This window comes from Sciurus carolinensis, chromosome 4 (genome assembly GCF_902686445.1).
Source record: "Sciurus carolinensis chromosome 4, mSciCar1.2, whole genome shotgun sequence".
NCBI lineage: Eukaryota > Metazoa > Chordata > Mammalia > Rodentia > Sciuridae > Sciurus > Sciurus carolinensis.
The window spans coordinates 82,550,218-82,566,239 of NC_062216.1; the positions used below are offsets into that span (position 1 = coordinate 82,550,218).

The following is a 16,022-nucleotide window of genomic DNA, read 5'->3' on the forward strand; positions in this document are numbered from 1 at the left end:
TCATCTGCAGTTTCCTAAGGAAAAAATATTATTTTTCTTTGATTCATGGGGAATAAAATGACACATTTCATTTGTAATAGGTCTCTATTGACTGGATGTACTTCAACCTGAAGTGAAATAAAAGCAAAGAGAATTTAAATAAAACTACTATTTTAAAGTAGAATATTGACACTTCATTAGACCAGAAAGATGCAAAATTAAAACCTATGCTTAAGCATTAAACATTTGTTAAAAGTAATTTTCAGGAGGCTTACTCATCCAAATAGTAGGTGTCCTACAAAGAGTCCTCTTCACATTGGAGCTGCCCAGCTCTGTTCAGGGACAGCTACTACATTTCCAATTTCCAGTTCTACTCATTCTGTGTGTAGATTTACATTTTCACTTGCCTAAAAAATCCTTTAACCTTTCTAAGAATACAAATCTGTTGGATTGACAGATCTTTTTATCATATGAAATAGTCATTATTTTGCATTTATTATTGAAAGATAGTTTCATTTCTAATAGCATTCCAAGACTTTTCCCCTATAACTGAAATATGTTATTCCAATGCCTCTGGCTTGCATAATTTTGGGAGATAAGTCAGCCATAATTCTTATGCTTGTGCACTGAATGTGATGCGCATGTTTTCCTTCAGGTTGTTTTTAAAACTTTCTGTTTATCACTATCTTTCAGCAATTTGATTTTGATGTACCATATTGTTTCCTTTGATTTTTTTTTTTTTTTTTTTTTTTTACTCCCTAGTGATCTTTTGAGTTTCTTGGATTTGAGGGCTTATGATTTGGAATGATTTTTAGTAATTACCTTTCAAACAAATTTTTTGGTCCTACCATCATACTACTTCTTTTAGTTCAATTATGCATGCATTAGACTGTTTGCTTTTATTCCAGAGATGTCTAATGCTGTGTTCATTTTTGTCTTTTTAAATGTTTTCTGTTTGCTGTTTCATTTGAATAATTTCTAATGCTGTTTTTTTCAAGCTGACTCATTATTTTTTCAGGGTATAATCTGATGTTCATCACACTCCGTGTATTATCATTTCAGATAGAAACAACATTTGGAACATATTTTTATCGTTCATTATGTCTTTACTATGCTCATGTCTTTCCTTACTTTCTTGAACATACGGAATATATTTGTAATAGCTGTTTTATTTTCCTTCTTTGGTAATGACATCATATGTCATTCTTAATCTGTTTCTATTGATTGACTTTTATCATACTTATGGGATATATTTTTCTGTTTCTTTGTGTGCATAGTAATTTTTGACTGGATGCCAGTCATCATAATTTTTACTCGTGTTGGGTACAGGATTTATTTTGTATACTTTTATAAATCATGTTGGATTTTTTTTTCTAGCTTACAATCAAGTTACCTGAATTCAGTTTCATCAATTTCAGACTTTTAAAAGCTCTGTTAATATTCAACATCTTGATCTAGGGAAAATTTAGACTCAAATATTACAATATAACTTCTACTGTCATGTGTACTACTTGTCCATTACAAGGTCTTTTCGGTGTGGCTGGTGAACTACTCCCAGTCCCATGTATGCTTTCCCTGAAAGTTGACCTATTACTTTTCTGTGTTTCTTATTTCAACCTTGAGTAGTTTCCTCTCATCATGCATTCCTCCATATTCAAAGATTAAAAGAATACTTTTGCAAATCTCTCTGTTGAAGTTCCTTCCTTCAGACATTCTATACCACAGATTTTATGACATTGGCCTCTTGAAGTTCTAATCTTTGTCTTTTTAACTCAATGAGACCACCAGGCTCTTTATGAATATTTCCTCACAGTACTACTTTCTAGAATCTGCTGCTTGGCAACTGGTGAAATCATAGGTGTTTTTCTCAGCTCTAGCTCTTTCCCTTCTGTCTGAGAACACAGTACTTTATTGCTTATTATTCAATGTTGGAGAACCATTGTTACATATATTTCATCTGTTTTTATTTCTAGTTGTTTGACAAGTAAATCCAGTCCCTATTATACCATTATAATTAGTATGATATACTTTTAACACTGAAAATAAAACCCTATCCCTATTCTTTACTATCGAATCTTGCATCACTGGCATCCATGAAAATGAGGCTCAGTTTCCAAACTACTAGTAGTGTTAAACTCTTTGTGACCTTTCTCTGTGGAGAAGCCTGGGCATGAGAGGGATAGCTAATTTATATTTGTATAATCTCATGTTCTTCTAAAATTACCAGTTGGAATTTATGCCAGTGGTTCTAGGATTTTTAACAGGTCTGGATTTGTATTCATATGTCTAGGGTAGTTATTGGTTTTAGTGACTGTGTATTTAACTTCCTTAGTTTTTTTACTTGAAGATGACACATAAGTATTTTACTGTCTCCCTAGGAGCTTGCTTTTAATAGGAGCTGAGTGAGCTATATTTCCAGCACACATATGAGAGAATGGAAGAGATTATGAACACAGAAGGTGACAAATTTCCAAAATAATTTTCACTGTTTCCTTTCCCTTTGCATTGTCTAAATGGACATTATGAAAAATGAATCACAGTCGAGTTTTTTAATTTGGTCCTTTAATAAGTCGTTGCTTACAAGAATATGAATTTTTGACATTTTATTCTTATTTCCTATTCTTTTACTCCTTTTCTTTCTCTTCTCCCCTTCTGATATCCTCTCCTCCCCCCGCCTAAAAATTAAATATGTGGTCATCTAAATTCCTTTAAATTCCCACATTCACCATCACCTTTCATGTCTTCATTTCATATCCACAATATTTTTTGCCTACAATATTTTCTTTCTTAAATTGTTCTCTTATGTTCTTTAAAGTTCAGGGCTGACACCATCTAATGAACTAACTGACTTGTATTGAGTCATGTATGTGACATATATATTCCTATAACCTCATCCCTAGAACACAAGGGTAAGAACTGGATGGTGGATAGTACTGTGGGCTATAGAGTCTGAGTCTTTGATCCTTTGAGTTCAAATCCTGGTTCTAACCACCAAATGCTGTGTAGACCCGGATACATTACTTTTTTCTCTTAAGACTATCATTAACTCTACAATTGTAATATTGTAGTACTCTCTCATAGAGTTATTGTGATGATTTGGAGAGATAATATATAACATGCCTAAAATAACACCTAAGCACTCTAAAAGTAGGAATTATAATTATCAACAGGAGCTAATTTTAAAAGTAAGGTTCACTGATTTTTCAACTCTCTAATTCAATTGCTCTCTCAAGTGTCTCTGAGAGTTAAAAAGTATTTCATGTTATTATTATAAGAAAGACTACCCAAATTTGAAAATTATGCTTTTTATTATAGTCACATAAAATAAAGTCAGTTATACCAAGTTGTCCAAATACATGGTGAACTAAAGCTTCCAACACTTACAAATTTTATACATATATCTATGCATTTACAAATACATACATATGTAAAAGATATATATTTTCTTCTAAAATAAAGTGCCCAAATCTTAATATATGGGGGCATAAGAGGGAGAAAAGAGTTATAAAGCCTTGTTAGTTATAGACTGTACTTTTACAATATAAGAATCTGTTTTATGCACATTTATTCAGGTATAATGAACTTAAATCATTCATTCTTTTCTGAATCTTTCTAAGTGAATTAATTTACCCAAAATGTTAAAGGAGTCATGCGGCCATCTTAATGAAACAGAGGCTTCTTTTTCTGATGTGCCTGGCTAGCACAGAGCCTTGGTTTCCCTACAGAGGGGTGGTTAATCTCCATTCCTAATTACCCTGTTGTTTGTATTGTCTTTCTGCTAAGGTGATAAACAGAGTGAGAAACAAATCAGGCATCTCTAAGTTTATCTCCTCTACATGCATGCCATGAAGTTAGAGTTTGGTGAAAAGATTGCTAATGTTTTACATCACCTTGGGCCTGGGGGAAAAGCCCTAGCAAGATTTGAATTGTGGGTCCTGCTGCCTCTGTTATTACAGATGTGTGTAAGCCAAGCAAGAAGAATCAAGGCATAATGGTCAATATGTCATTGAGAGAATCAACTCAAATTGAAATGAACTCTCTATTGCAGTGAAAAACCTTAGTGAATTCATGTTCAAGATAAGAACAAAATGAAGGGTTAAACAAAACTTGATGATTTAAGATAATTCAGAAAATCCTCACTTCAAAAAGGAACTGGAGTTCTAATCCTTGCTGCGACAGCTCAGTCATCCTTTTGGTGTTTTTACTGTGTTTTCTGCTATCTTAGACATTTATGATGATCTTTTGTAGTTTTTGACAATATATGGAATTTAAGAATGACTCTAAAAAGACTTTAACTTATTTAAGTAATGTGGAGAAGCCTAAAAATAGCTGAATATGAGCCCAGCCATTTCTGAATTTCTGGTAGCTACATTTTCAAGCTATAGTGGAGTGGATCCTATGCAAGCTTGAAAGGGAAAAATTGTCAGCATCTAAACTGCACAAGACACTCTAAAACTCCTAACATATGGAAGGTGTAGAACAAAGAAGCCCAGACAATTCCCATAGTCAAAACAAGGAGTGGAATATTTTGTTTCATTTTCGGAGGGAAAAAAGAAGGGCAAAAGAGTGTTTCCAATTACCCAACCCACCTCTGCAGGGCCTCTGCAAGACCAGAGTGGCCTAACTACTGATTTTGGTGAGCATCTTGTTGATGGCCTGCTTGACATGTGTGGTGGAGCTGCGTCTCCTCGTCTTGCCCTGCACCATCCTCCGGCGACGCACCTCTCGACATAACTCGTAGAAGATCTCTGTGATGTTCCCTTCTCCAGTGCATGCAGAACACTCATAGAAAGCACATGCCAATTCTGTGGCCAGCTTCTCCCCTTCTTCTGTACTCACTTGTCGGGAATGGTCCAAATCAGCTTTGTTTCCAACCAAGATTAATGTCACGTTCTTGGGCTTTTTGATCTCATCTAGGATGTTCTTCAGTGGCAGCACTTCCTCAAAACTTCCTCGGTCAGTAATGTCATAGACCAGCACAAAGCCTTCTCCCCACCGCATGTGCCCTTCCCTCTGAATGGTGTCTTCCTGTAGGTAAAGAAGAACAGCAGCTGGGAAACCTGGAGGTAATCACAATGTATAGACACTGCTAATGCTGGTAATAACCCTCAATTAGTATTGTTCATATCCACTTTTGTTAAATGTCCTGGCTCTGCCTGTGCGAGTTTACTTTCTCAATCAGTTGGGAATAGGAACATTACTTACTCATATCAAGATACTTCAGGAACTGAAAAGTTTCATAGACTAAATGTCTACTTTTAATGTTTCTTGCTATATCATTACTTTTGAAATCACAACTATTAATAAATTACAGCCCGGTTGAGCATATCACTGTTGAGATTTTTCATCATGATTGAAAATTAATAAATTAATAAGTGGTTCTTATCCCAATATTTAGGTAGTAGAATTAGAGTCAAAATTTAGCAAGATGTCCCCTCCCCATTTCTTGTTTTCTTTGTGTATTTTAATCTCCTTTCTCATTAGAGACAATTAGCCTCTAGGAAAAAAAAAGAAGGGACAGGCTATTTGGGATCCAACTGTAAGGTGGGCTTTTCTTTTTTTTCCCCTATGCTAATACACCAAAGATGTCATCTTGTACCAATAATGATGGAAACTTATTTGATGTGATTTTTTTTTTTTTTTTTTTTTGAGGTACTGGGGATTGAACCCAGGGCCTTGTGTTTGGGAGGCAAGCGCTCTGCCAACTGAGCTATATCCCCAGACCTGATGTGATTCTTAAAGAGAGTGACCACTCCTTCATGGGATAATTGAGAAAGCATTGCCTTTAGAGGTTCAAGTGGCTTCTGGAGGCCACACCCTTTCTCAGTTGGTTCTGGGTGTGAAGGTCAGAGTATAAGAAGGTGGTGATGAGACGCAAATATGTAAAATTCATTTCAAGAACATTTCATGGATTAAACTCTTTAATTCAAGTCTTGATGGTGCCATAGATTATTGACAAAGGACCATGGAAAACTTCAGTTTCTCAACTCATCCCACTAGTCACTTCTATATTTAAAACTAAACCTATCTATGAATCCTTTCATAATTTTAGATTTGACTAACCTCAAAGCAGATTTATAAAGAAAATGTTACAGGAGAGAATCCCAAAATAAAGCATTTTGAAACAAACAGATTTATGTATGGCCACAGAAGTCAATATGTACTATGTCTTTCTCTTAAAGGATTACCTTGCACATTAACATATTAAAGCCTCTGCAAACTATCAGAAAAGGCACTTACTTAAGTTTATTTAAGCATTTCAAAACACATTACCATGAAAACTTACGAATATCTTGCTAAGCCACAAAACAGGTGGGAGATTCCAACCTGGACAATATATAAATATTATAGTATTTTCAAAACTTCCTCGAAGCACAAGGAAGTAAAATAAACATCATACACAGGCTGTTACAAATGTGTTACTGTATAAAATTGAAGAACGAAGATTTTAGATTTTATGCAAAAATTAGTTGAATGAAAGTGCCTCAATTTTTGCACATATTATGCTTGTCTCTTTTTTATTTGATGCAGAAAATATTTTAGTTGAATTTCTATTCACCTGGCCAGCAGTATCAAGAATCTCCATGGAAACAACTTCATCATCAATGGTTGCTTGGTGTCGGTAGGTTGATTCTGAGGGAATGAACAAATAAAGAAGACAAAAGGGTAAATAAATGTAAGATTTAATTTGATCCTTAAAATGAGAAATCAGGCATGGAGCAGCACAGGAGACTATGCAGTCTAGGAAAGCAAAGATGAATATGCAAGAATGCAACATCTTTGTACTCCCAGAGCTCCAGGCAGAAGTTCTAATAAGGAGCCATCACCTTTCATGGCAGAGCTCTCTTTGCTTCCTTGATACTCTGTCTGTTCCTCTTAAGGTTCCATTTTATTCCCCTTTGAGGTCAGTTCTCTCATGCTCTTTTCTATCTCAATAAAATGAGACCTCTACCTTCTAAAATGACAGGGAGGTTTTCCACAAAATGGGTAATGATACCCCTAAATGTCCAGTTTCTGTAAAACTCTGTTAATTTATTTTCCTAACAAGGTTACATACAAATAGAAACTAATATTTTCTTTCTAAACCTCAACCCAATAGACATTAGAGGGAGGTGGATAGATCTTACCAAATGATGTAAAACTGTGGGAAATACTTGGGGCAGTAATAGGTAGTTGGGATCCAATGTTTGATAGTTGGCAAGAAACAACAACGCAAATTAGAAGAGGGCTGGGAAGCATGGAAGGGAGAAGGAATAATACAGATTTCTCTCATTTGTGTTGCCTCTTCAAAGCAGAATACAGTAGCTGCTCAGTACCAGCTGGAGGTTGGTAAGGCAAGAGTTGAGGGGTCTCCAAGCTGTGAGGGGGTGAAAGAGGTTAGCAGGTGCAAGAAGACTAAGTAACCTTGAATGTAGTCCTCATGGTCACATAAGTGGAAACCAGAAGTAAAAACCAAGTTCTCTATATGAAAACTAGAACAACTGAAATAAATGATTCAATAAATGATTGGCAACTGATGAAGGTCAGGTCTAGGAATTCTCCCAGAATGCCTCAGGAAGTGATAATAAGAAAACTGGAAGCTAAAACCTTAGTAGGAAGTATGGACAATAGAATTAGAAGTGTCATTCTTTATAAGAACCTCAAAGAGAGAACAAAACACATAGAGATGTGGAAATATTCAAAGTTGTAATGACTAAGAATTTCCCTGGATGAGAGTCATTGAAACACTTCAGATCAAAATGACTAACAGAATATGTGAGAAAAAAGTTTCCAATCTAAATCCATTTCCATGAAATGTAAAGTTAGAAATGGAAAAGAAAAATCTAAAGCAATTTAGAGAATAAAAGCTCATCACCTACAAAAGGATATGACTCAAATTTGACATTGGACATTTTAGCAGTGACACTGGATTCATGACATCTGTGACATAAAAGAAAATGACAAAACTGTACCAAAAGCAGTCCACAGTTACAATTCTACATGATTCTAATATATCATATCAGGATGGAGGTGAAGAGAAGAACTGAGAGGCAGGTTTCAGTAAACTAACATACTTATTTCAGAAGACAATAAAATAAAGGATAGAAAAAGTGAACTGAATACTCAACTCAATAAAGTAAAAGAGGGAAAAGAGAATAAATTTTAAAATATACAAGGAAAGAAATAAAAGACAAAATATCATGAGAGAAAAAGTATAACTACCCAATACCTTTTATGAGAAATTATTCTGACCCTGCTAGTTAATAGTACAAAAGTAACAAGAAGAAAACAAAAGAATAAGAAAATAGTAGACTCATTCTATATTTGAACACAGATTCAAAAATTACAAATATTATCCAATTGAATTCAACAGATTAAGTATATTATGATAAGATAGTATTTATTTCAGGAATGCAAATAGTGTTTAAATATTATCAATATAATTAAATAAATTAAGAAACTAAAGGAAACTAATCACATGATTGACTCTCTCAAGAAGAAAATACTTTTTCCCCTTTATCCCATTATCTATTTAGCATTTAAAAAAAATTCAGAAAACTAAGAATAAAAGGAATTCCTTGACATGAAAAATGTATATAAAAGCCCACAGCATACATAAAATAAATGGACTAAGTATACAGATTGTTTTCAAACTCTTAACCAGAAAAAGTATGTGCTATACAAAAAGATAATCCAACATGGATTATAAACACTGGATAGGGGCTGGGGAGATAGCTCAGTTGGTAGAGTGCTTGCGTTGTAAGCACAAGGCCCTGGGTTCGATCCCCAGCACCGCAAAAAAAAAAAAAAAAAAAAAAACCACTGGATAAATACAACAAGATAGGAAAAAATAAGTAAGAGACATAGTGTAATGGGGGTGTTCACTTTACGCTTTGAATACAAACCTTGCTCCTTGACAACTACTGTCTTATTTTAAACCTGACATGATTATTTCTTCTTTTCTTCCTCCTCTCTTTATCCCTCCCTAGCAGTGGAAGGAAAAGACTAACACTTTTCCTGTCTCGACTAAGCTGGCATGTCCTTCACTGCCTGGAAGAATGTCACTGCCCACAAGAATAAACAAACTCCAAACTTGGGAACTGGAGCAATGGCTCTCTCAAGGACAGCTGGCTGACACAGATTCATTTTACCTACTCATAATATTTAGATCCCAGCCCTTTTATTCCTCTGTTAAAATCCCTGTGGTCCTTTTGGCAGGGAGAATCACAGCCTCTGGGACAGGAGTCCTCTGCTTCTCCTTTGCTAGCAAATCAACAAAACTTTCTCCTTTATACCAAAACTTGTCCTCATTTTTGGATTGGTAGTGGAGACAAGGACTGAGCTTTCAGTATCCTAAGAATGGGAAAAGAATTTAAAGATTATTAAGATTGCAAATTTGAGGACAGTATAGAATGAATCACTAAAATTCTTCCATATCAGCAAAAGTCACATAGGAAATATAAAGGACAACAAGCAACCATTCCCAAGAGCAATAAAATAAATAATAATATCTAAGAAATAATAAAGAATGAACACAATTAGAAAAACTCAGAATTTTATGAAAAGACCCAAAAGATACTTGAATAAACAGGAAAATTGCCAAGAAAAATGGATGAGCAACAATTTTTAAAAGATGTTAAATTTTCCCCAAAGTAACCTCAAATCTAATGCAATTCAAACTAAAAGTCCAGTCAGACTTTTTGAGAAACTAAATCAAAGCTTATCTAAAGGACATAATACAAAGTAAATAACACTACCCAAAACAGTGTGGTACTGTCAGATGTGCAAACTCACAAGGCCTTAAATAGATGCTCATTTACATAGGAATTTAGTATGTGACTGAGGTGGCACCACAAACCACATGGGGGGGAAGAATAGATTGTACCATAGATGACAATGGGAACAACCAATGAAGAATTGGTCACTCCACGGACCCCCCCTGGAGAATACACTAAAAGTAAATCCAGATGGAGTAAAGATTTAAATCAACTGGATTTGAAAAGTAAACTTAAAACAATAACAAGTTAAAAGAATAAAAGCTCATACACACAAAATGATCTAAAAATAAATGAGTTGACTATATTAAATTTTTTATGTCACATGAAATAAAGTAAAAGTTGGAGAAAGTATCCGCAACATCAAAACCCAAAATTGACAAATATCTAAACTATAGAGGAGCTTTTAGGAATTAAAAATAAAAAGATGGATAAGCAGAAAGTCAATATAGGCAAACTATACGAAGAGGAAGTTTGCAGAGGAGAAAGACCAAATACATAAATGTATATAAAATGATGCTTTACGTGGTTACGTACCAGAGGGAAGCTTATAAAATTATTTTACAACCATAAGATTGGCCAAATTAGAAAGTTAGATAATGAAATGGTTGATTGAATTCTAGAAAGTTTCCATGTATCAGCAATGGGAGTGTAGACTGGTATAGCATTTTGGAGGGCAACTTAACAGTGTTAAATGCCCTAAGATCCAGCAACTTCCGCTTAGGCATGTGCCCCAGGGAAATTAAAAAATCAAAACAAAACAAAACGAAATAAAAACCTGGTCCAGGTTCTTACAGCAGTGTTTCTCAAAGTGTACTGTCTGGACCAGCAAAATCAGCATCACTTAGGAATGTGCAAGCTAAAGATTGATTTAAGGCAATATTTCCCTAGAGATAGCAGGAGATCACCTTGGAGGCAACTAGGGTGTTTACCATGGACCTTAAAAATTCCACATTCTGTTATAAAGATTAGAAATAGAGACATACACAATAAAATTTATATAAATTTAAATCCATGCACAAAATGTATTTTTCATACAAACTGGATATTACTTGAACAAATATTGTTCTAAATGATTTATTTATGTCAATTTATTTACTTCACAAATATCTCATGAAGTATTACTATTAGCTCCATTTTAGAAGAAACCGAGACATAACAGTAATAATTTGCTGAATGTCACAAAGGTGGTAAGTGGTAGCAGGAAGACTGACTGGAGTGGTTTTGGAGTGTAATGGAAAAAATACACTTAGTATCAAACACATTAGAATGTACTTATTGGAAAGAAGAGCACATGGGTGTCAGAATAAGGTATGCAGAGAAAAATAAAACAATCATATAAAGGCCTCACGTATACAATAATTGCAAGGTGCCATGAAAACAGCAATTTAACTAACATAATTACTTACTTGAATAAACTACCTAAATTACCAACCAACCACACAGAAGTTTCTGCTTCCATGGGAATAGGCTGTGAACCATTATTATTATTAATTACTATTACTGTTGTTGTTATTTTGGACTTCCATTTCACCCACTATTTTGCAGCCTTTTTTTGCGGTGCTGGGGAGTAGAACCCAGGGCCTTATGCTTGCAAGGCAAGCACTCTACCAACTGAGCTATATATCCCCAGCCCTTTTGCAGCCTTTTTTGACCATAATTTTGTTATTTTACCATAAATATAAATTCCTACCCAAAATGCAAACTGCAGAAAGGAAGCTGAGTGAAGTAGTGTTAACTTATCCTCAACCATAATGTACATGCCATCCATAGTGTGCAGTCATGGTTCAGGCATGTGCCTTGCCACGGTATTTTCCAAAAGTAGAATTTTAAAATAAGATTAAATAGGTGCATTTTGCACTATTTTCATTCTCCTAGAACTTGCATTGTGTGCATGGTATGAATGCTGATTCTCGGTTCTAGAACATTCTATCCCTCTATCATGAGAGATTATAGTTTTGTATAATTGAATGCTCTAAAATTCCATTTACAGTAGCTACTTGTCTCTAACTGTTCTCTCAATTTTTCCTGCTTTCATCCTCAGTGCCCTGCCTCAGGGAGGAGAAGTCTGGGCCACATCACATATGTCTTTTGGGTTTCTGCTTCTACTGTTCTTTATACTGACTTCCCTTTTCAAAAGACTGGCATCAGCCCTGGAGCCTGGAAAACAGAATTCTGGGCTCTAGTCCATCTTGTTTTATACCAAAAGTTGTCTGAAAGACAGGGCAATTTTTCTCTGTTGCTTCCATGATAAATAGGATATGTATTTCAACCACAGAAGGCTGCGGCAGGGGGGAAATAGGATAGAATGAAAATTGTATGAAGTCGTGTGATTCTTTGGCTGTTTGTTACTGAAACGAAAAGGATGAAATGCAGGAAATGAGGGAATGTCTGACACAAGCTTAGCAGTGGGTGGCAGTGGTGATTTCATCTAGTTTCACACCATTTTAACATATTTTCTTTAAGTGTCTCTCATTAGGAAACCCATTTCTCTACGTGTGAAACTTTGGAAGTATTGCCTACAGAGTCAAAACATTGTACATGTATGTACTACCTTTTCTGGGATAGTTTTGAAAAAATACATTAAGTTCTTTTGGTAATAAACTCTGATATTCATTTTAAAACACATGAGAAAATGTGTCTATGTTTGGATGGTGGACAGACTTTAAATTTTCTTCATACTAACAAAAATGATAATTTGAGTCTCTTTGTTTTTATTTTTATTTTTTTGAAGAGTAAGAGATATTATTGGATAGGAGGTACTTCCAAAATGCATCAAATGTTATAGACTATAAAGCAAATATTAGCTTCAAAATAGAATTAGACATATTAAAAATATATCAATTTCACTGTGTATGTGAGATTTAAAACCTGCATTCAGTCACATTTTTTATAAATAGAGGTATATTTTGTATACTTTGAGAGGAGATTTTGAATGTGGTTAATTCTTGTGTAACTTTTTTTTCCTTTGGCAAATTTCAACACATTAGTATAGATACTAAGCAGCACAGTAACAATAGCAGTTAGTGATGTTGATTTACGCTGGAATGAAAATTGCATTGACTTGAGTTCTACTGCTGGTCTGGCCACAAACTAGCCAAGTAATCTCGGATAAAAATTTACTTCTTTGGACCTGCTTCTTTATTTGTCAAATAACTATCTCCAACTTCCCTGCAGTGCTGTATTAAATAGCTCTACGAGTTTGCTGAGCACTTCTGCTTTGGTATCCAGTTGAGAGAATTTGGTTCTGGGAGCATATCTCTCTTTGTATGAATCTTTCCAAGCAGAAGGAATTGTAAGGCAGGCAAGAAGAACCACACAGGGAATCCAAGAACCAGTAGGTCTAATCTGTCTGACTCCCACCCTTATTCCTATCCGAGCTTTTACTATGCAGATACAGACAGCCACCATCCATTCAAACACAACACTATGTGCCAACATAGATGTGTTTGTACTGAAATGCAGTCTCTCTCCTCTCCAGTGCCTCCCATACACACACACTTGCACACACTCTCACTTGCTTACAGGCACACACACAACTAAACACAATCTAAGCCTCTGTCTGTATCCTCTTCTATGACTAACATTCTTAGAGGGCAACATGGCTCTGGGAGGTAGGGATTCAGTTCTTAGTTGAGATTGTATAATATGGATTCTGTTTGTCTACAACCCAAGTATTGTAGCCACATTAGGGGGTTTTCTTGGTTAGATGGTCCAAGTCCCAAATGTTATGAACTTGAGTGGTGGTTTTTAAATGCTGTTCATAAACGAGGACTGGCCTCTGACAAATATTTTACTGATCTGCTGTGAAATGCAAAAAGAAAAAGAAAATTAGGGGAAACTAAAATCACTCAATGAAAAGGATCAACTTTTTTTCTTAGACTTTATCCTTCAAAACACTCGTATGTTTAAAAAAGTCCTCCATTTTTATGAAATAGACATTTAATGTGTACAAATTTAGTTCCCTTCACCCTCTGCCCCTTACATCTCTAGTTGACATTCTTATTTTAGACCTGCTACATAAAAAAATCAAAACAAAAGAAAACAAAACAAACAAAAAACAGTGAACTTGACATTCTAGAATGATTTTGAAACAGTAAATATTTCAGTATTGTTAATATGTAGAAGTGTTCATGACTTCCAACTTCTCATGGAGCAATAATTCTGTTACAAGTTTTGAAGCCTGTCCCATGTTTCTGAGGAAGACACAAAATTCAGAATACAAGACTATTTTTTCCCAACTATGTTAATTTGCTTTGTAATATATAAATTTGCTGTTGGTGGTTATCTTGGACTTTTAAAATAGCCACGTATTCAACAAAGGATCTGGTCTTTCCTATAGTAATGTGAAGTTAAGCCCAGGAAATGCTAATTTCTCTTGAATCAAATGAATTGGAGCCTCCTCTATGCCAGAACATTAGTGGCTTCTAGTGCAAATGCACGCACACCCACACAGATTCAGTCTCCAGAGTGAAAGCTAAAGGAAACCATCACCTGGGAGCGAATCACAAACCCTTTACTCCTGAAGTCGGAGGACAGAGAGCTCTTGTTGCCTAGCAGCCATGTCCTCTCCCAGCAGAGCAGAGCAAGGGCACTCAGAGAAGTCTCGCCATTCTCAGTGATGGAGGCCTGCACTGCCAGCAATGGATGCAGGCTGGTTCTATTAATAGCAGTTGTTTTTCAGAATGAATAAAACAAAAGGAAAATGGTTCACCTAAGACTAATTAAAAATAATAGCATTAGTTACTGGGACACATTCAAAAAGAGAGAGAGCAAAAAATTATGAGAACATTTTTAGCAAGATTCATCTTTCATTGAGATGTGTGAATATAACAAATAATTAGTATTTTTCTATTGAGCTGTAGATCATTGAGATTCTCAGATAGTTTCTGTAAATTTATATAAATAATGAAAATATAAAAGGACAACAGGTATCTACTTAAGTGAAACAATAAAAGAATAATTTTTTTAAACCAGGTACATTTTTAGATCCAAATAGATCATATTAAATTTAGTGTGTCTATATTCAAAAATATGTTGAAAAATTTTGATGAACAAAATGTTTAAAAGAAAAATCCTAGGAGAAGAATAAATGCAGAGATATGCTAGTTTAAAATCTTGAATAGCATAAAAATATGAATCTTTTCAAAACAATTTGTAGTTTTAGTGCAATTCCAATCAAAATCACATCATATTATGACAATTTTGAAAATTAACCTGAAAAAAAATACATTAGAGAGAGTAGCCAAGGTAATTTTGTAAAACACAGTAATGAAAGAAGACTTCTTATACTGACTATTAAAATGTTGCATAGAGCATACAATTATCAAGTGTGTGGTATTGGATGTGGTATGAAAAGCTAATCTAAATTTTGTCCTATGGTAAATAATTTAATATACAAAGAGAATACTGAAAGTAATGTGGGAAATTAGGAGTTATTTAACTATAAGAAAATTGCTCAAATATTTGGAAAAAATGTTTGGTTTTCACCCTGTACTTCTCACTCAAATAAGTTATGAATAGATTTAAAAATTAAATATTAAAGAAATAAACTGCAGAAGCATTCACTATCTCCTGTTCAGTCCTCCTTTATAGCACCATCTGATATATATCTATTTATTTACTGATTCTTTACTAGACTGTTAGCAGAAAAAAAGCAGAGGTTTTTCTCTCGAGTTTTGTTTTTTGGTTTTTAGTTTTTGGTTCTTTTCTTGCCATGAATTTATCTGCAGCATCTGAACATGACTGACACACAGTAGGGAGTTCCTAAATATTTGTCAAATGAATGAATGAAAATAACTAATAAGATACAAGAGAGAAAGCTCCCCTTTAAGCTGAACATATGTAACCTTGGAGTGATAATAAAAACCAAACCAAAACAAGAGCTCAGAAATAGTCTGCCCACACTTCATGCATAAACATTATGGTGACTTTTAAGATCCACAGACCACACATTTTGCATCTTTATTTAAACACATTTTAGTCTGATTCATAGGAGAGAAGAATTGGTGGGGGAGCATAGTTTATTCTTAACCTTTCCCCAAATCGTTATTTAGAAATTTGGGGTTAGTTTTAAGCTGCCTTCAGTGTGCCATTACACCCCACACCAAACTTGCTGTGTCTGTTTTTTCTTTCTCCCATTGGAATGATGCTGTCTTTTGATGGGCCGGCCTCATATTGCCACTTATTTGTGTCTTAGGTTTGACCTAGTTTCTTCATTTCCACATTAAAATACTGCAGGGTTCTAAGCACATACAGCATGAAACACAGCTGGCCTCTTAGAGGGAA

At 34.7% G+C, this 16,022-nt stretch overlaps 1 protein-coding gene and 1 non-coding gene across 2 annotated transcripts in view; both read right to left on the reverse strand.

Moving 5' to 3' along the window:
* Nucleotides 1–2,676: 2,676 nt before the first annotated feature.
* The window catches only part of Rerg (RAS like estrogen regulated growth inhibitor), a 109,358-nt gene continuing 96,012 nt past the window's right edge, over nucleotides 2,677–16,022 (reverse strand). Inside the window, exons 4-5 of the mRNA XM_047551108.1 lie at nucleotides 6,539–6,612; nucleotides 2,677–5,007 (exon numbers count right to left, since the gene is read on the reverse strand). Of these exons, the coding sequence (XP_047407064.1) occupies nucleotides 4,600–5,007; nucleotides 6,539–6,612 (482 nt within the window). The 3' untranslated portion in view covers nucleotides 2,677–4,599. The remainder of the gene's footprint in view (nucleotides 5,008–6,538; nucleotides 6,613–16,022) is intronic.
* Trnag-ccc (transfer RNA glycine (anticodon CCC)) lies at nucleotides 5,627–5,700 on the reverse strand. Its single transcript has one exon. It is a non-coding gene; the product is annotated as a tRNA-Gly (tRNA).